The sequence below is a fragment of the Anas acuta genome, chromosome 1 (genome assembly GCF_963932015.1).
Source record: "Anas acuta chromosome 1, bAnaAcu1.1, whole genome shotgun sequence".
NCBI classification, from domain to species: domain Eukaryota; kingdom Metazoa; phylum Chordata; class Aves; order Anseriformes; family Anatidae; genus Anas; species Anas acuta.
In genome coordinates, this window is record NC_088979.1 from 21,512,223 (window position 1) to 21,532,274 (window position 20,052).

At 46.2% G+C, this 20,052-nt stretch overlaps 2 protein-coding genes, 1 long non-coding RNA gene and 2 other non-coding genes across 5 annotated transcripts; 4 read left to right on the plus strand and 1 right to left on the minus strand.

The window, feature by feature from the left end:
* Positions 1-4,115: 4,115 nt before the first annotated feature.
* Positions 4,116-5,768, minus strand: LOC137851208 (uncharacterized). Its single transcript, XR_011093059.1, has 2 exons — positions 5,498-5,768; positions 4,116-5,407 (listed from the first exon to the last, which is right to left on the minus strand). It is a non-coding gene; the product is annotated as an uncharacterized lncRNA (long non-coding RNA).
* Positions 5,769-5,902: 134 nt separating this feature from the next.
* RPL21 (ribosomal protein L21) lies at positions 5,903-10,533 on the plus strand. Its single transcript, XM_068672121.1, has 6 exons — positions 5,903-6,044; positions 7,058-7,136; positions 7,721-7,782; positions 8,692-8,804; positions 9,455-9,605; positions 10,395-10,533. Exons 2-6 carry the CDS (start codon positions 7,070-7,072, stop codon positions 10,482-10,484), a joined length of 483 nt encoding a protein of 160 aa, XP_068528222.1. The 5' UTR covers positions 5,903-6,044; positions 7,058-7,069; the 3' UTR covers positions 10,485-10,533.
* Positions 8,403-8,478, plus strand: LOC137850365 (small nucleolar RNA SNORD102). The gene has a single exon (XR_011092510.1). It is a non-coding gene; the product is annotated as a small nucleolar RNA SNORD102 (small nucleolar RNA).
* LOC137850380 (small nucleolar RNA SNORA27) lies at positions 8,864-8,997 on the plus strand. The gene has a single exon (XR_011092523.1). It is a non-coding gene; the product is annotated as a small nucleolar RNA SNORA27 (small nucleolar RNA).
* A 4,308-nt stretch (positions 10,534-14,841) lies between the features above and the next one.
* Positions 14,842-16,631, plus strand: RASL11A (RAS like family 11 member A). The gene is made up of 3 exons (XM_068672109.1): positions 14,842-15,009; positions 15,124-15,260; positions 15,708-16,631. The coding sequence occupies exons 1-3, from the start codon at positions 14,889-14,891 to the stop codon at positions 16,158-16,160; spliced, it is 711 nt and encodes a 236-aa protein (XP_068528210.1). The 5' UTR covers positions 14,842-14,888; the 3' UTR covers positions 16,161-16,631.
* Positions 16,632-20,052: the final 3,421 nt, after the last annotated feature.

Here is a 20,052-nt window from a genome sequence, read left to right on the forward strand (position 1 = left end):
CTGGTACCTACAGAGGTCTTTAATTCAATCCTCTGCTAAGATCTGCTCCAGCTCAGTTTGCTCAAGACCATGTCCAGTTGAGTTTTAAATAGCTCCAAGGACATAAATTCCACCATCTCTCTGAGCAGCCTGGTTGAGTTTTTGACCATCCTTACATTAGAAATGTTTTCATTATTTTGAGTTGGAATTTTCCCATGTTCTAACTTGTGTCCATTGCCTCATATCCTTCTCTGGCTCCATCTTCTCTACAGATGAAGTGGAAAACAGAGAGAAAATCCTCCCTTTGCCTCCTCCTCTGACAGCTGCCAAACCCAGCTCTCTCACCTTCTTCTCTTATGTGCTTCAGCCCCATGAACATCTCAGTGGCTCTTCGCTGGGCTTGCTCTGTAAGTCTACGTTGTGTTCTGGGGAGCCCAGAACTAAAAACAGTCCTCCAGATGTGCTCTAACAAGTGCTAAAACCGTGAGAAATAAATCCTTGCCATGCTGGCCAACTAGTGCCCTGGATGTAGTTGCAATAAGGGCACATTGCTATTGTCCATCAGGATCTTTTAAAAAAGCTTTTTAAAACTGGGAGTGCTGTTTCCCTTTTTCCAGTCACCAGGGACTTCACCTGACTGCCAGGGCTTTTCAAACAGGATGGAGAGAGGCTTGGCAGCTACATCAGCCAGTTCCCTCAGGACCCTGGGATGCACGGCATCGGGCCCCACAGACTTGTACCTGTTCAGTTCCATCAGGTGGTCTCCAACCTCCAACATTTCAGCAACAAAGCTCATATTCAGATCTATGTAAAGCTAAATCTCTTTGCCCTCCAAATGTTAGTTTGCCTTGAAAAAAAGTAATTGGCATGGCCAACCTGGCGTAGAGCTCAGGCTGAGCTTCTGTTAAAATTATACTTTACAGTGAATAAAATAGTCACATGCTAGAAATCAGATAAGCAAAAGGTAAACTAAGTCTGGCCCACGCCAGCCTGCAATTTTTCCTATTGTACTTATTTTGGCCAATCTATTTTAAAGCGATTAATGGCCAATTCTGCCCATGTCTGTTTATTCCTTATAGACAAAAATTCTTTAAAGACACCAAGAGTTTTGTCTGAGAAAAATCATCACTACTTAAGAACTGACTTTGTGCCACTGAGACCACCAAGAGGCCTGCTACTGCTTGAGGGTTAGATTAAAAAAGTGTCCCCTAGCTCCCAGCTAGCAAGTTAAGGACACTGAAACATTTATTGCCAGGGAAAAAAAAATCAACCCCCTGACCTTCGTATTTCATGAATTGTGATCATATTCTGTAATAAGAAGAAATGTCTCAGACCTAATCAGCGTACTATAAATAAGGTCACTGGGACTGTTGTGTACAGCTCTGATCACTGATACACAAGAGCAATGTGTAGGAACAGGAGCAAATATATAGCTCTTGCTGTTTGGAAGCCCCAAGAGCCTGGATTATGAGGCTTAGTAAAACAAAGGTGTAAAGTGGGTATCACTCTTCTGTGTAAATAATTACAGAAAAAGAAACAGAGCAAACATAATTGATCTTCCAGCTAAAAGTACACAAAAGTTCAGCTGTAAACAAATGAACAGAAAATAACAGTATGATCCTAACCATCAAGCCCCTTACTTCTTAAACTGTAACTCCCCAGAAAGATAGGGAAGGGCTTAAGGGGGACTGTGAAAAATGAGATTTAAATATATATATATATTATATATACATTATCAAAACAGGATGCCAACAGAAACCCCCACATTATGCAGATTTGCTGCTCACAGCAGCTCAGTTCCTCTACAACAGAGGAGTTAAAAGGATCTGTAATTATCAGCTCTGCTAGCTAATGAGTGGCTAAACACCTTTACTCCAAAAAATAAATATATATAGCAAATCTGATGCTAACCATATGAGGAATTGTTTGTTCCAGGTTAGATGGGTTGGACTCAGAGGAGGTTACACAGAGACAGGTGACCTCAAAAAAATTAGTGGCACTTACAAGAAGTCTGAGGAAAAAAAAAAAAAAAGTATTAATGAAACCAGTTTCCTGAGAAGCCACTCCATTAGTGAGGGAGGAAAGGACGCTAATTGCTTTTGAAATGATGTTTCATAAATGGGAAGTTTGACGAATGGATTGTATTGTTTGGTGCCCGTGAGAAGCTGGTCTCAGTTACACGACAGGCTCTTTGTACGTTCCTAATGATTCCTAATGGCCAATAATGCGCTACTCGCATATACAAGCAGAATGCCATGTTATTCAAATAAGCAGCTGAATGACAGAATTTGTTCAGTATTTCAGATTTTATGTGGCAATCAAGAGATAATGGTGGAAAAAGGGCATTTGCTTGGCTTCAGTATCAGTCTAGCTGTATCTAGTAACATTTTGAAGCAGCAATTAATGCACAAATAGCAGCAGCATACAGAAAACTTTCACCGATGTGTGATGCGCTGACCCCATCATTATTTTTGTTCTGCATATTTTTTTGTTTTTGCCTTTCCAATGTTCTAGGAGCATATTGTCACTATTCTGCATTCCCCTCTCCATGAAATGCCTTCCTGGTGATGCAGCTCGGTTACCGCACCTGCACTGGCACTTAAGCAATTCCACGGTGAGCCCACTCAAGGAGTTTGTCTGTAGTCATCTTCCTGCAAAGCGATTGCTTGCTCTGATGCAAATTTTACTCACTTAAAGCTCTGACTTTTCATATTTACAGGGTGGGTTTTGTGGATGAGGAGTTGGACCAGCTACCAGAAATAACCAGGCTGGTAGAAGCAGAATCATTGGGAAGATAGAGACCTGTGAAAAGGGGACAGAAGTATGACTTTGCAATGTAAGAGGATCATTTTAGAAAGAGCGAACAATGGAACAACACGATCAGCTTCAGTGGTGGCACATAACTTTGGATAGTAACTTTTTGATCAATGGCACAGGGTAAATGCAGTATGGATGGAAGCCTGCTATGGGGTAACCAGTCAACTTCATAATCTTGTAATTTTTCCCATTTAGACTCTCGGTATTGCAACGCTATCACGAGAGGAACTGCAAATTTCAATCCTCTTTATTCGACACCTAGTCTCAGTTATTTCTGTTAAAATTTTGCTCATCATAGTCAGTGGTGTTTTTTTGCTTGTTTTTTTCCCCCCACATAATGAACGTGTAATGAATGTGAGACACAGGGGAAAACCTACACCCTACTGAAGGGGAATGTATTTCTTTTCACCTCAAAGCAATTTACAAACTCTCATTAATTTAAATTCCTTCCGCACCCCTGCTGAATAACCTAACATAAATGGAATGTCACACTCCACATCCTTGTGTATATCATTTGGTCCTCTGAGCTTCAGAACAAGACAGATCCCACTGCGCATTAGAAACTCAGTGAAGAATTCCTGACAACCCCATGTGCAGAATCATCATAGATCATTTATTCTGTAGAGAGAGCTGTTGTCCAGACAGATGCTGCAGAGAAGTGTCAGAAACAAAATGGGACTCTCCCAAAGAAGGTATCAGAATCCTGACTATGGGAACTCAATGACTGGAAATGTTTTTCTGGTATGTTTTCAACACTAAAAAAACAAAGTGATGTTTATCTAGTCCCCACTCCTCTCACTTCCAATGGGCCCTGCTTTTCAACATGCTCTCCCTAGCAACTTTCAGATTTGTTCCACCTCCAAGCCAGAAAGACTAGCATGGAAATTGGGTCTACCACAGTGTAGAAATATTTCCAGGGTACATTAATGGGTGGAGCACCAGCCTGGGACTGGGTTTAGTTCTTCATGGGATTTTAGAACTTCATGCTAAGCTGGGTGTAGGAGAAATCGGAATCAGAATCCTACAATTGCATTTTGACCAAGGAAGAGCAGTTTAGCCTGAGTTTTGAGGGGATGAAGCACGGCAGTAAGGGGAGCACCTGCAGTGTGGAATACAGAGCTGTATCTCCCCTACATCTGCTTGCCTGCTAGCTCTGGTTTCCAGACCAGGACTCACCAAACACCTTGTGCAGCTTTATTTGCTGGAGACAAACATTATTATTTATTATTTATTATTTATTATTTATTATTTATTATTTTGTGAGGTGCTTATAAATGCTCTGCAGTCTGAGTGCTCAGTAGGCAACAGTTTTGTGAAAGTGCGTGTAGAGTGTTGGTAGATACGACAGACTTCTGGATCAAACCCAGACAGCATGGCCAGTGAATGATGCTATGATAAATTCTGAAACACAGTGGTTTTTTTGAAATATTGAGTTAATTAAGAATCCTGGGAATGTGTTCACCAAGCTGAATTTTACAAATGAGAACATCAGTGAAATTTCAAATAAACCTATTGTGCAATTTATTCGGAAAAAAAATGTAGCAAATCTTGAATGTCTTACTTGGCCCCAAAGTAAGCAGAGTTCAATTAAGTTCGCAGTTAGTGCTCCCTTTTGAATTATATTTACCTGCCCTGTATGTTGAAATAAGTTTCAACATGTGGATTTTCTTCCCCATTCTTTCCTGCTTGATGTGGAGAAAAAAATTACCCTTTATGTAATTTACCCTTTATCATTGCCAAGAGTAGAGAGTTCAGCTCACTGAAAATATCTATCTTCATTTATTTAATAGTATCTTTTAGGATTCGGCTTCCTGTCTTCACTTTGCTTGATGTCTTTCCTGAAATCTCTGTCTCTCTTGCCAATGTGCTTCTCCAATTAGGAGCTGTTCAGGCTCATAACTACCCTCAAGCTTGGAAAAGATCCATAGCACCTAGGCTGAAGGTATATTAAACAATACAGATTTCCACTACATAGATACCAGGTGCTGTGAATTCTAGTTTTGTCATGGTACAGAACCGGAATACATTTTTTTCTAAATATAACAATGTAAGAGATTTTGTGTATAGACAAGGCCTTTATCTGTCAAAACATGTCAGCCAGCTAGTTTTGCAGGCAGAACCTGATAGCATATTTAATCCCCCAAATCCATTCTTATGATCCATAAATATTAAGCTAGCTTTAAACTGGTGACAGAAAGGACTTGGGCCTAAGCCTTGCAAGACAACATTAGAGTAACTGTGAAGTTAGTCAGAGGATCAAATATGTTTTTATGTATCGCTTTAAGTAATCATCCCTCCCCCAAATTAAATAAGTGCTTCTTTCATTCGAAACAAGAATTCCTGCAGTGGGGCAGACTTATAGCTGAAACAAGTTTTGAACTGTCCCTGCGTGTTTGGACCAAGGGAGGGAGGCTCTCTTTTGACTCACTCCTGCCTACAGCCCGCTTCCCATTGTAATTCCCGTCTGCTCCGACATCCACGCTGCACAAACACCATGAGTCACGCTGCCAGCTCGGGAAGCTGCCCACCAGCCCGCTTCATTTGCGGGCACCACACTGCTGATGCAACCTGTGGCCGTACAGAGGCTCTTTGTTCAGGATTCACACGTTATCTGTGTGGGAAAAAAAAATAAATCACAGAAATTAGGCGTTATAGCATTTAATAATATGTACATATAAACGAGCCTGAGCAGCCTCTTTACTTCTGATGGCTGAAGAATCCTGCTGGTTTGTTCCTCACACTGGATCTTCTTGCCCAGGACCTTGATTCTGGCACCTGCGGCTGACACACAGTACCAGAAGGCTTGCAGTGCTGGAAACCAACGCAAAACACTTTATTTAACACCGTGAAACAACTTTTGACCACTATATTCCAAATTAAGAGAAGCTATTCGTTAAGGAGCTGTATTTCAAGCTAACAAAAGCCCTACCCGGGGCGCTCAGAACACGCCCCCCACACCCTCCCCGTCCACCTCAGAGCCCCCCCCGCCGCCATTCCCCTCAGCCCCCTCCCGCCCCCCTTTCCCTCAGGCCCCCCCCCGGCCGCCATTTTCCTCCCTCAGGCGGGCGGGCAGGCAAACGGGAGGGTGGCCATTTTCCCGCCTGTCTCTTTCCGTCAGGCGCGCCGCGGGCAGCCCCAGCGAGGCCCCCTATTTAAGCGCGGCCGCGGCGCCGGCCTCCTTCCTTTCGGGCCGCGCCGCCATTTTGTGGGCACACGGGGAGCGGCGCCGGGCCCACAGCGCCCGTCAGGTGCCGCCGGGGAGCGGCCGGGGGGCTCCTTTAGAGGGCTGGGGGGCTGTAGGAAGGGACTTGAAGGGGTTGGGGGTTGAGGGGGAGAGTGGGGGGGCCGTGGGTTGGAGGCTGCGGCGTGGGGTGGTGGGTGGAGGGGTAGGCCGCGCCGCGCCGGGAGGCTGCTGAGGGAAAGAAATAATAAAGGAATAAAAGAAGGAGGGTTTGGGGTAGTTTTACAGTGTAGGTCTCGTCCAGCAGGACATGGGGTGCGGTAATGTGGGTGTTGAGTGCATAGTGTGAAGGGCCGGGGCTGAGGGGCGTCTGTGGTGGTGAGCTGGTCGAGATGAAGTTAAAAAGCATTACTGAAATCAGAGAAGAAGCAATAGAGGGGTTGAATTTATCATATTTAAGAGCAGTATCTGCAATTACTTCAGAATTTTGGTAGTAGAGGTCTTGTTTTTTGGCAAGCCCTGTGAGGAGAGGCTGATAGAACTGGGCTTCAGCATTCAGGGCCAAGAAGCTGTTTTGGGGGGGCACTTAACAGCTGTTACCAAGAAGATGGGGCCTGGTGCCTAATTAGGGGCACATGACAGGAAAGATGTATGTCATAAGGCCAAATGAGAGTTTATAACTAGGTACAAGGAAAAACTTCTGTGTGGCGAGGTGTCAGGCCTCCAAACTGGCTGTTCATCAGCCTGCCTCCATCCTTGAAGGGTTTCAGCACCTGAGCAGGCAAAGCCCTGAGCCACTTGGCCCTCTCTCATAGCAGACATCACTTTGAGGAGAGAGAAGGTGCAGGTGGTGATTTGCTGTCATCCCACGTTACCCCAGCTGTGTGATTGCTCTATATAAATACTGTATTTGTTTCCTGTTAGTGTCTAATAACCTTGTTTGGTCTGAGCCTGCCTTTTGGAAATGGCATCATTGTGAAGGCTTGAAGGCTTTCTTTTCCTGAAACACATGAAAACGTCATTAGTCATTTTTTTTTCAGTGAACCAGTAGTTCTGAACAGTTTTCATTCATTTTTGCAGTAATCATCCAAAATGACGAACACAAAGGGAAAGAGGAGGGGAACACGTTATATGTTCTCGAGGCCGTTCCGTAAACATGGTAAGTACGTGCTGTGGGGAGAAAAACTGCACTAAGCTACTGACCTGCTGGATGTCAGCAGCCCCAAGGTAGTATGGATACACCAGCTTACATCAAAGGATGGGTATCTGGCAACTTGGGCCAAAACCCACAGAAAGATCCACAAGTAAACTTGTAGTCTTAGAGGTTATTTATTACTCTTTTGAGTGCTGGACGATGGTGACGGTACTATTTCTGCATTGCTTGAAAGTGAAGAAGATACATCAAAAGTCATACTTAGTTAAAATGTATGGTTTCTTGCCTCTAAGTGATAAGTGATAGCAGCTGTATTCACAGTGAGATCGTAAATAGTTGTAATGCTTTTTCAGCTTCTGCATTAGGAATGAGATTAAAATTGTAGTTTTCTTCACTTTTTTCTTTAATTTGGAAAGTGAAGAGGTAATTACTTTAAAAATGTTTTTTTTGTTATTTAATTAATTTTGAATTTAAGTTTTTAAATCAGGTGTTACAAAATGTGTGGTCTGTGTCTCCTGTCCTCCCGCCCCACCTTTTTATATGTGTGAAATTGGGAGCTTCATAGTGTCCATATTTGTGTCTCCCAACAGGAGTTGTTCCTCTGGCTACATACATGCGCATCTACAAGAAGGGCGACATAGTTGATATCAAGGTACTTTCTACAAAGCAGTGTAATTAACAGCAAAAACAAAACAAACACAAAAAGCACAAATACCTGAAGCAGTGTTATCACTTCCATTTCTGTTTTCTGTGGTAGTCTTTCTGTTACTCATGTGTCAACACAAGCAGCGGCTTCTGTTGGAGCAGTACTGGAATAACAATGCTGCTGAGTGATTTACATTAGGCTGTGCTCTGTTACTGTGTGCTCAGCTGGAAAAAAGTGAGTGAGGCACGCAATATCTAATACTTGGGTTGCTGCGTTGTGCCTGCTAGCTCACAGGAACCCCATGTGTCATTCTAGTAGATGCTGTTTCGCCTGATCTGCACCTGCTACTCAGAGGAGCCATAGTTCGTGCTGCATGGTTTATGCAGCATCATTTCCCATAAATCATTTTTTTCTAGGACTTGTCATTTGAAATCATCCGTACTTTCAACATGAAATTGTATTAAATTTGAGCATTTCACTAAGAACTCCTATTCTGTTGAATCCTTTAATTTCAATTTGAAGTGCTGAGTTTTCATAACTCAGAGGTTGAAGTGTAATTTTTTTATTTTTTTTTAAACTCCTGGAGAACTGTAGCATTCAGGAATTATCACTTCTTGACATTCTGGAGCTTGATGATGATTGTCTCCTGTGATTGCTTGCTAAAGACAAAGTGATCGAATTATTTCACCGACGCTGAAAGCAACAGAATGGTCATAGAAGAATTTAGTAAGTCTTCAGATACAAAATGTGTGGTTAGAAATTCTAAGGTATGAACAAAACAGGAGTGTTTTTAAATCCATCTCGAGTAATGTGGTATTTGTGCTTGAATTAACTTCTGAACAGAAAGCCCTCGACGTTGCTTGAATGTTTTAAAGCTAAAGTTGAGGCTTGATTCTTATTTTACCTCTTTAACAGGGTATGGGTACTGTTCAACAAGGTATGCCCCACAAGTGTTACCATGGCAAGACTGGAAGGGTATATAATGTCACGCAGCACGCTGTGGGCGTTATTGTTAACAAGAAGGTGAAGTAAGTAATGAAATTCCGAGCATCTAAACTTTGTGCTGGGGGAAGTTGATCTGCGGTGGCACCCTCCTTTCACTTTGCCAGTTAGACGTTATTTTGTCTTGATTGGTCATTCAAGGTGGGTAAAGTACGTTTCCTTTTAAAAACCCAAGCAAATGATGGTCGTTTGGCTTGGATCCTGTCAGAGGAAACAGTTCGTTATTCTTCTCAGCAGCACGTGGTGACATTACCTAATGGGGATTTTCAGCTGACTTGCACATTTATATTGAAGGCTTTTTAAAGTACTATTTTTCAGCTTTATTCATCTTTTTGTACAATTTAGTTAGAAAAAGATAATTCTTTTTTTCCAGAAATTAGACTGAAGTACAGTGGTGGTAGTTACTTGTCTGCATGCTCCAAGGTTAAGGTTAAAATAATTTATTCTCCAGCAATTTAAGGCTGGATTATCAGCATATTGTTATATATTAATAAGCTTTCAGTTACGTAAATTAACGCAGATTTACATCTGCAGCAGTGTATTCTGAGTGATTGCCACTTAAAGAAAACTGATCTCTAATTGAGCTCATGGAGTTACGTGTGGAAATGCCATAACGCTGGCCTTCAAATGGCCTTTTTGCAAGTGCAGGAGATTAAAACCTGATTTCTTTTCTTAGGGGTAAGATTCTTGCCAAGAGAATTAATGTGCGTATTGAGCATATTAAGCATTCCAAGAGCAGAGACAGCTTCCTGCAGCGGGTGAAGGAGAATGAGAAGAAGAAAAAGGAAGCAAAGGAAAAAGGCATTTGGGTTCAACTGAAACGCCAGGTAATATTCTTACTGTAGTTGATGCACTGTTGATTCAGTTGACTAAAACGTTATTCTCTTCCAAAACAACAAAACATTATGCTGCAAACTGAATTTATTTGTTAAAAAAAACATTAATGAAGCTGCTTACAGTACTCTGAAAAATCCAGGTCTGTTGCAGATTGTGTTGGAGGTGTGTGCTACCAGCCTCACTTAGTTTGTGTTCTTTTTGTAGGAGGTTCCTTCTTTTTCTTCATTTAGGGTAGAGTGACAGCATGCAGTGCGTCTGCATCTCAGCTGTAAGATTTGGTGCCTGAACAGACATGCACTGTTCCTGGATGAAAATGATGTCCTTGGCTGTGAACAAAGGGCCAGATGCTTCCTGTTCAGAGAGCACTGTAGAGGGTTGCTAATCTGGAGCAGAAGCTTTGGCTGATTTCTAGGAGTGATGTCTCCAATTTAGTGGAATTCAGCTGCTGCAGTTTCTGTTAAAACCCTTTAAGAATGACTTCTAGAGAAAGTAACAGCTGTTTCTTCTAGAACCCCAGGCTGCATCACTTCTCATTAACTTAGGTTAGTAAATTGCAGAGGATGAAGTGTAGTTTTATTCATTCAGCAGTGGAAGCCAAGTAAATTTTCTAGCAGACCTTTTTTTTTTTTTACAGCTAATCTTTGAAACAATTTTTAAAGAGACAAGGAATGATAAAATTGATGTGATGTATATATAGCAATGCATTAAGTGTCACAATTAATTTTGTGTAAGGCTACATCTGAGTTTGTGTTACAAGTTCTTTCTCTTTTCATTTACAGCCTGCTCCACCAAGGGAAGCGCACTTCGTGAGAACTAACGGGAAAGATCCAGAGCTGCTGGAGCCAATTCCCTATGAATTCATGGCATAATGAACATTTTGAAAAGATTAAATTAAAGATCTGTTTTTGGACAAGTGTATGCGATTGTGGCTGATTCATTTAAGTATTTTTTGAACAGATTCTTTAGAAAAGCTTCTCTTAATTAAGTTTATTTAGCTTGCTTTACGTGATAATTGGTCATTTAAATGACTGGCAGCTTTTGCTGGTCATTTTGGTTACTGACAGACCATACATTTTAGGGGTGCTGAAACTTGCTAATTCTCAGTGGTGATCATCCTTTGATTACCTAGTGGAGTACTAAGAGAGGACATCAAATATTTCACTGGCAAACTGAGAGCATATATCAAGAGCCAAGTGTCACTTGAAGAAAATGGTTTTTGAAATAACTTGGAAAAAAATAAGGCCGTGGGCAGGCCTTTTTGTTTCATCACTGTAATGTGTAAAGGGATTCTTAGAGCATTCCCAGGCCAATAAGCATTCTTAGAAAAGAGTAGTTTAGTAACAACGCTTTTATGTCAAAACCGCGCCTTTGTCACTTGTTCTTTATTTAATGGGCTGACGTAGTTCAGCACTTGGATTTCGTATGTTTATTACCTATCTGTTGGATCTAAGCATCTGTCTGGATGTCCTAACGCATTTCTCTCATCCAATTAACTTCAGTAATGCTTCACAAAACCTTGGTGCTAGTTGCCCAGTGTTTGAGCAGAAGAACAGCCAACTGTGTGCTAACCAAGGCTGGTTTTGTAAGTTCTGTTCAAAGCTTGCTGAAGAATCTGCTGAAGGCAAGGTGCTTAGCTTTGAAAATGCATGAACTCAAACATAGCTTCGTGATAGTTCTGGATTATCTTTTACCTTCCGAAGTCTGATGTAAGGCACTGCGTAGCTACCTCAAGTAAATGATGTAAAACTAATGTGTAGAGGTGAAATACCAGACAAGCTGGTGATCTCAAGCACTTTGTAGGTGTCAATCACTGAAAATGACTGAACAGTCACTTGTAGGACAACTATTTTTTGAGGGGGAGTAATAAATGGAGAGATGAGGTTTATTTTTCTCTTCTGAGGCGTTTCAAGCTGCATGCAGGCTGCTTAGAAATTGGGATTGATGCATGTTTAGCCTAACACTTAGGTGCCTTGCAGGAGGTGAAACACCTACCTCTTAGCAGATTGATGAAGGGTGTTTTGCTGTTTTGACACGGTGGGTTAGGCATGGAGTGCGCCACCATCACCCGAAACAGGGCTGATGAATCTGTCCTAACTTTTACTGATTCATGCACTCAGTTCTTACAATCATCTGCGTTTTTCGTGGAGCAGTTTGAGGTATATTCTAACCTTAGATCTTTATCAGCTTACTTGGCTTGTGAACAGCAATTTAAAATAAATATTTGTCTAGCAGGATAAGCACTTTCCATTAGGCTTTGCATCTGAAGGAGATAAGTGGGAGGCTTTAGTGGGTGTGATCTTCGGTGCTGACCTTTTCATCAATTTCCATCCATTTCTCTTATGCATGCTTGTCTAAGTTACCTTGGCTCTGCGTTTGTTTTGTGCTTCCCTGTCAAGACGCAAGTGGATCAACTAGCACCGCGATGAAGAGTTTAACAAGCACGAATTAAGCAGTGGGTAGCTTTCAACTTCTGGAACTTCCTCAGCAATTTGGGCTAACAGGAACAGGCAGCATGCAGAGGTCTTGTTTGAGAGCTGTGCTTCTGCAGACCCTGTGCATTGCGAGGTTTCCACTTAGCCCCTGTCCTTCCAAGGTCACTCGGCGGGTGGGAGATGCTCTAAGTGCGTGTTTGGAATCCGCGTGGGCTGGGAGGGGAGGGAGGGGATGATTTCCTCGGTCTGGGTTCCCAGAACTGACTGAAAATGAGGTTGGGTTTGTGTAGCAAGAGTCTCTTTATGAGACTCTTACTCCAATCTTTGGAAGAAGCACAAACTGTCAAAGGTTTAACCTTCCTTGGTTGATAGGTGCTGCCTTCTAGTTGCTGTCAGTGCGGCGGTGGTTTTCCGATGATCTCAGGTTTGGAGAAGCACAGCTCGGGTACTCGCAGACCCCTATCTGCTGTTGGAGTTGCTTCTCGTTGTGTTTAGCTGCCCTGTTTTTGCACGGTCCTGACAAAAGAGGGAGATCTGCGAGTTGAGCAGCTGGTGAAAACTGGCTGTCATGAAACCAGCTCCTGAACTGAAGTGCCTCCGTGATCCAAGAAAATCATTCTCGGTGTGCACACAAACTGCAAACTGCTAGGGAGGGGAGCGACCTCTGAGTTCAGCGTGCCTCTCCGGGAGGGTGAGGCAATTCTGCTTGTGTCTGGAGTTGCAAGATCTCCCCTTCAGCTTACTCTAGGTGGGTGTTACACATCAGAGCCATGAGCTGGTGGCCACATCGCCCCTGCACAACGTGAGAGTGAAGTGCTTGTAGGCACTTCCACGCAGTGCTTCATCTCCGTTCAGGGAGCCTAATTCAGAGGTGAGGGCTGAGCTGCCTCCTGTGTCCCAGCTGGCCCAGAGGATGCCAAGAGACCACAAGGTGCAGTGGTTCCCAAAATTTTTGGTGTGGGGAGAAAGGACGCTACTAAACTGGGCTCGTTTGTACAGATTCTCATGATTCAGGGGTGCAGGGGACGCAAACTTCCCTTGTTAGGGGAAGTTTTTTTTGGGGTGGTTTCAATGCTCGCTGCTTTCACAGCTCCCAGCACCTGGCAGTCATCTGCCTGGACTCGTTTTCATGCTGCTCTCTCAAGGGCGCGCTGAATGTGCTCTGATAGCTCTTTTATAAAGAAACGTTTAAAAATAGCCCCTGTTTGTGCACAAGGCCAGGGACGAGCGGCGCATGACAATGGGAGCGGATGACAATAGCGTGAACCTTTGGAAACCAAAAGCTTTTAGCGATGGAAGAAAATCTTGTTTACAAAAGGAAAAGCGGCATGACAGGGAGTGTTGGTGTAGAGATTTTAGAGGCAATCAGCTTCTGAGGGGAAAAATTGCCTCGATGTTCCTGTAGGGGCTCTTGGGCACCGCAGTAACACAAATAATGCACAGCGCTTCCTCCACAGCCTTAGCTGAGGGTGTTAACTGCTGTGAATCATGTGCGGCCGGCTAAAGAGCCATGTGGCATCTCCATCAGGTAGAAAAAGTCCGGGATTTATGGGGCACAAGGGGGAGAACTCAGGTGGGGCACAACTTTGGGGGGCGGGCGGTCCCCTGCCCGCTGTGGGGCCGTGCCCCTGGGAAGTGGGTGCTGTTCCACCCATCCTTGTGGTCCGTGGTGCCAGGGTTTCTTACCCTGGGGACGCTTTTGCTGTGGTAGAGCAGAGCTGGTGATGTTCTAGTGCCCTCCTCCTGATGTTTTGTGTCACCGGAGGTTTCCCAAGAAGTGCTTAGCAGGCACGGTTCCTGGGTTTTGCCTGGACGTGGGGAGAAAGCAGGAGGGAGGGCAAGAGAAAGTAAAGAAAAACGTGACCTTTTGTCATCCCATACAGCTGAGGGCTGTGCCCCGCTGGAAAGGGACTGGACTAGGTGATTTTTCAAGGTCCCTTCCAATCCCTAATATCCTGCGTGATTCTGTGAAAGCGGATGGAAATCTGCAGTGCCCAGCGTACAAAGGGCACCTGTGAAAAATGGGGAGCCTCCAGCACCTCCCTTGGCACCAGCCTGCTCCCTTGCTGCCACCTCCATGTTGTTTCCTGCTGCCTCGTGTTACCTCCCGGATAATAATAAAACCAAAGCATCCCCTAAATGAATTATTTCACTTGTAAACACTCACGTGCTGGAGATGCAGCACACCGCATGAGCAATTCCGCAGGAGCCAAGGCAACGGGTTGCACAGAGATGTGAACGTGCACCCAGCCTTTAGCAGGCTTGGGGCTAATATTCCTGCCAGGCTGTGCGATCCTTTCGCTTTTCAAGTTGCCTCCACTCCTAAAAAGCGAAGGGCTTAATCCACACACTGGGGGCTGATGGAGCACTTTGGTTTCAGGGCTGGCTGGGGCTTGACCTGTAAACTTGGCTTTCTACACTGGCTGTAGAGGGATATATCCAGCTGCAGCCATGAGATCCAACCCCAAATCATTCCCCTTCTTTCATGCACCCAGCTGCAGACCCGGAATCCAACCCCAAATCATTCCCCTTCTTTCCCCTCTCCATCCCCGGCCGCAGGGATAACCCATCCCGCGGGGTGATGCTGCACCCCAAACCTAACCACAACCCCCTAAACCTGCCCGGGGCGGTGCCGTGGGGTCCCCCAGCTTGTCCCAGAGAGCGGGGAGCCTTTGGGGAAGGGGCCCGGAGGGACGGGGGAGGCGCGGAGCGGCTGCCGGGGGCCGGGCGCTGCAGCCGGGGCGGTGCCGCGCACGGAGCCGCCGCCGGAGCCTTTAAAAGGCGGTGGCTGAGGCCGAGCCGAGCCGGGCTGAGCCGAGCCGAGCCCAGCCGAGCCCCTCCATGCGCCTGCCGAGCATGTCGCAGCCCTTCTTGCTGGCGCCCATCGCCGAGTGCGCCCCGGGGCCGCCGGGCGGCGAGGTGCGGCTGGCAGTGCTGGGCGCCCGAGGCGTCGGCAAGAGCGGTGAGTGCTCTCTCCGGGGCTGCTCCGCTCCGGGATGTCCCCTCCTGTCCTTTCCCTGTCCCCCTTTATCCCCTTTTGTCCCTCCGTCCGTCCTAACGAGCCCCTCTCTTCCAGCTCTCATCGTGCGCTTCCTGACCAAGCGCTTCATCGGGGACTACGAGCCCAACACCGGCAGCCTCTACTCCCGCCTGGTGCGCCTGGATGGCGAGCACGTCGCCGTGCAGATCCAGGACACGCCGGGTTGCCTGCAGGTACGGCCCCGCCGCCCCCCGCCCCAAAACCCTGGGAACCGGAGAGGGGGGAAAAAAATCTCGGCGGCTCGCTCCGGAGCCGCCCCAAATCCTGGCGGCAGCGGGTAGCTAAACGGGAGGCGGGTTTCGCTTCAAAATAAGATTTGGGTCAAAAACTGTGAGTTCTGCAGGGGCATGAGCTCGTGGTTGTGGTGGGGTTAGCTTTCAGCCCTTTTTCCTAAAAAACAAAAAGCCCTTGGTTGGGGAGCTGGGCACGCTGCCGCCCAGCTGAGCATGGGATGCCCCGAGTGCTGCCTCGCTTCCTTAAATTAGATCATTTCTCTGCCACTTGAGGGCTCAGCTTTGGAGCCCGTGTTTCCTAAAAGGGAATCAGCCAGGCTCGGTCCCCTAGGACGGAGCTCAGACCTCTCGGGACGATGTCAAAGCCTTGGCTCTGTCGTGCCGCAGGTGCAGGGGGACCGCGTGCAGGTGCTGGACTCGCTGTCGAGGTGCGTGAAGTGGGCAGAGGGCTTCCTCGTGGTCTACTCCATCACGGACTACGGCAGCTACCAGGCGGTCCGAGCCCTCCATCAGCACATCCGCCAGCTCCACCCGGACGCCAGGACCCCCATCATCGTGGTGGGGAACAAAGCCGACCTCCTCCACGCCCGGCAAGTGCAGGCCAAGGAGGGACTGCAGCTGGCCAGCGACCTGGGCAGCTTGTTTTTGGAGATCTCCACCAGCGAGAACTCCCAGGGGGTCTGCGACGTGTTCCAGTACCTCTGCAAGGAGGTCAGCAAGCTGCAGCACGCCGGCGGCGCGGACAGGCGGCGGGCATCCATCATCCCCCGGCCCCGATCCCCCAACATGCAGGACCTAAAGAGACGTTTCAAACAGGCTTTGTCTTCCAAAGTCAAGTAAAGCCTCCGGGGCGACCCCATAGACTCTTTATTTTTGTAAACTAGTGAACGAATAAAACCACAAATCTTTATTTTTGTACCAATGCCAAAAGTATGGAAGTAAGTGTGTCGAAGCTTGCAGTTTCCATGTTGTTCCCTTTTGTTTGGTCTCGTTTGTTTATTTTTCAAAAAAAAAAAAAATGCTGCATAGCAACTGGGTAGATGTGTTTGGAGAAGGGGATTTTTGCCAGCAGGTTTTGATTTTTTATTTTTTTTTCTTCTGTTTTGGGCTGGGATTTGCTGTTTTATTCTGCTGAAATGACTTTTTTTTGGGCGTCAGCTTCCTGCTTGTAAAATGATGATGATGATGATGATGTAACCTGCCTTTATAAAATGCTTGGAAAGCCCTTGTTGGAAAGCTTTATATGGAAGGGAAAAAAAAAAAAAAAAGAAAAAAAGAAAAAATAGCCTTATTAAATGTGAAAAGAGAGAATTGCCTGTAAGAGTACTGCTTATAATAGGATCTCTTTCCTCCTTCAGTGACTGCTGCTTTGCTTGCACCTGTCCCCACCCGAAAGCTGAGGAGCTGTTAGCAATGAGCTCTGATTTCGGATTTCTAGAGTTCTGTCCCTAACGGGAGGGCTGAGCCTCGGCTGCACATCACCGTGGGACAAAGTGCTGAGCAATCCGCGGCTGAGCTGCGTGGGGGATTGCTGCTGCTTTCTGCGGAGCCGTGTGCTAGGAGGGACTGATGCGTGGGTTCCCTTAGAGAAAATAGCTGCATTTATGAGGAATCACATCTCCCTCTTCCCCAAGGTGATTCTGTAGCCAGTTGGAAGCGGGTCAGACTTTTTCCTCCTCATTTACGTCAGCTCTCCCACCCTACCCGAGTGATTTTTATGTATTTATTTATTTTTATATATTTTTTTTTTATTAACGTTTGCTGGCTGTCTAAGCACAGAACGTGGGTTTTGCACTTCAGATCTGCCTCTGAAGTGCGTGCGTTGTGCTGGTAAAAATAAAGCTCTGCTCCACGCTGAGCAGAAAACGTGGAAGTGGAGTAATGGTTTGCTGTCCCCGCTCCAACCTGACTCCACTACACAGTGCAGGAGGGATGCAGCCCAAGATCTACACGGGCAGACCCAAAGCAGGGCTGCGAATTGGGCTCAAACCTCTTGAGTTAATTACTGGAAGTGCCAAAGCACGGTGACAGCCTGGATAAGGGATGTTAGTGGTTGAAATGCACTGAAAATATTTTTCTTCAGCCTGAGAAGTGCTCTGCCAGGTCCACGACTCTGGCCTGGGGGCTTGAGAGGAGTGGGGGCACTTGGTTAATGGGGACAGATGCCTTCATAGTGAGCTCGAAACCAACTTCAGGGGACACAAATTCATGGGGAAATTTGAAGGGGAATTTAAAAAATCACAACTGGGGTATTTAGGCAGCATTTCACTGTCCTGAAGATGGGGAAAACAAACTGTTTTCCAGGAAAAACAAACAAACAAACAAACAAAAAAACCCACAGTGCTAGGGTGTTGGTTACTTTTGAAACCGTGGCTGGAAATGATGAAGTTTGGTTCCCCCTTGAGCACCCAGTACAGGGTTTCACTGAGCAAGCTGCTGAAGGTGTTCAGCTCATAGAGGTACAGAAAATACACCCAGCATTGAGCCCTGGTGCCTGCTGTCCTAGTGAAGCTGGAGCTGGGGATGGCGCTGGGGGCAGCTTGGGCAGGGGGTGGCCCCTTCAGGAGCATGGCAGGGCTCAGCTTGGCCTTTTCTCCATGATCAGAGGGAAGTATGAATCTGCCTCCTTCCTCCCACCACCTCCGCTGTGGAACAGAATCAGAGCAATTTCCCCTGACAAGAAGGATGAGTGGGTTTTCGGGAGCGGGAACGCGTTGTGGCATCACACACTATTATGGCTGCTCCTACATCAGCATCTCCCCCCCCGCTGGGCTATTTTGTCTGGTTATCTCCCAGAAATGAAATCACCCAGCGATGCCTTAAGACTTCATGAATTTTACAATAGCTGCTGCCATCAACCAGCTCCGTGCGATTCTGTTCAGGAGCCACAGGTCCCTAGGCAGAGCTAGGAATATCTTCTTCAGGAGGTTTCGTGGATGTCCTCCTCTCTTTTGGCTGTGGTTGACTAATCCTGGGTGGAGGAACAACGAGAAATAAATCCATATCCTGTGCCCGGACCTCCGATAACACAACGTTAGTCCTGGTGGACTTCAGTAGCTTTTTTGTTGGTTATTTAGGAAGGTCTGAGCAGGTTCAGGATGTACTATCACCAGGGGTGATGCTGTCTCAGAGCCCCGAGGTGCCACACAACCCTCCAAAGAGCCGTCTGACGGAGAAACCTCCACAGTGACAGCCCCCAAAAGCTTGTTATGAGTTGGAGCATGGCTCACAAAACAGCAGCTCAGCTTCAGTTTTGGGTGATTTGTGACAATTCAGACTTCCCAGAAAAACCCCTCTGGTTCTCAGCCTTGCTCGTCAACAGTTCTGTTTCCACATATCTAAGATAAGGAGAAATCAAGAAATCAATTCATTTTTATTGAAAAAAAGGAGATAACTGGTTTATGAGGCTTTCCTAATCCATTCATTGCTTGATGCTCTTGACTAAAAGAAGCAGGATCAGATGTTTAAATACATAACCTACACTTGCTAGGCCAGTGTACGTTGTGTGGCACAACCATTTACACCCTATTTCTTCCAAAGGAAAACTTGGGATATAGAAAGCACCCATTTCACTGACTTCATTTACAACTGAAAGGCAACGTAGCAAAGTTTGCACAATAATTACGGAGCCCCAGAGATGTTACAGCTGTGGTGTTTATAGGATCACCCTTGGTTTGCTATCCGTGTTTTCCTTCCTGGACTGACAATGACCATCCACAAGAGAAATCCTCACCCAGAGGCCCTCAAGCTGTGAGATGCTGTGATTCAGCCTCTGCTTCAGACCCCACAGCATCCTCTGCCCTTTGGTGGGTAAGCACGGGGCTGAAGGGCTCTGCCCATGTGCCCGGGCTTGGTGAACCCTATTTCGCTGTTGATCTGTGCACAAAACTCCCATTAAAATGCATCTGCCCAGGAAATTGCGCAAGGTTATTTAATAGTTCAGCCTGCATTACTGGGAAGCGGTAATTAATTCTTAAAGCTGGGATATCTCTCTTCCAAGGTATTTGGCTCTTTTCCCATTACTAAAAACATCCTCCTCTCAGGTTTCAGTCGGTCCTCGTAAACATTTCATAGTAATTCCTCCCCCCTCCTTGGGATGGTAAGCTAATATCAGTAAATAGTGTTTCTGAGTGCAGCTCTGGGAAGGGGGGACTGAGCCCCACACGAGCACCCTTCCTGCAGCTGAGACCACCTCCTCCTCCTGCAAACAAATCCCAGAAGCAAAATGCTGCTCTCAGCCCCCAAACCTTCCAGGAGCTTTAGGAGCATGGGTTGATCTGAACCATGCTCAGCAAGCAGACTTCACTTAGGAGGCAAACTGGCAAGAGCCCAAGGAGTACAAAGATGATGGAGAAGTCACAGCAACAGCAGCAGCAGCAGCATATCAGCAGCCCCCTAGGACCCAAAGCAGCTGAGGAGGTGTTGCAAATGGTCCGTACAGATGCGAAGATGCTGGATGGGGTAAAAGTAGGGGGGCTGCACTCAGCTGCAGGGAGGAAAAGGCCAGGCTGCCAGCCCTTTGGAGTCAGCCCTGGGTCCTGCCCAGCACCCAGGGGTTGATAACAGCCTCTGGGCAAGCTTCGTCGATAACAGGGTGAATATTTTTCCCCACCCAACCCATGTTTTGTGCAGACACCCCTGGTATCCTGTCCATGAAGAGGCAAGTCTGTGGCAGGGGCAAAGGTTTCTGAAAGCTGGTCTGGGGTTTAGACCTGAAGCACAGGCAGAAGGG

Coding starts and splice junctions, on each gene's coding strand:
- RPL21 (XM_068672121.1), top strand. CDS start 7,070: ATGACGAACACAAAGGGAAAGAGGAGGGGAACACGTTATATGTTCTCG. Junction 7,783..8,691: donor GCGACATAGTTGATATCAAG/GTACTTTCTACA, acceptor CCTCTTTAACAG/GGTATGGGTACTGTTCAACA. Junction 8,805..9,454: donor ATTGTTAACAAGAAGGTGAA/GTAAGTAATGAA, acceptor TTCTTTTCTTAG/GGGTAAGATTCTTGCCAAGA.
- RASL11A (XM_068672109.1), top strand. CDS start 14,889: ATGCGCCTGCCGAGCATGTCGCAGCCCTTCTTGCTGGCGCCCATCGCC. Junction 15,010..15,123: donor CCGAGGCGTCGGCAAGAGCG/GTGAGTGCTCTC, acceptor CCTCTCTTCCAG/CTCTCATCGTGCGCTTCCTG. Junction 15,261..15,707: donor ACACGCCGGGTTGCCTGCAG/GTACGGCCCCGC, acceptor GTCGTGCCGCAG/GTGCAGGGGGACCGCGTGCA.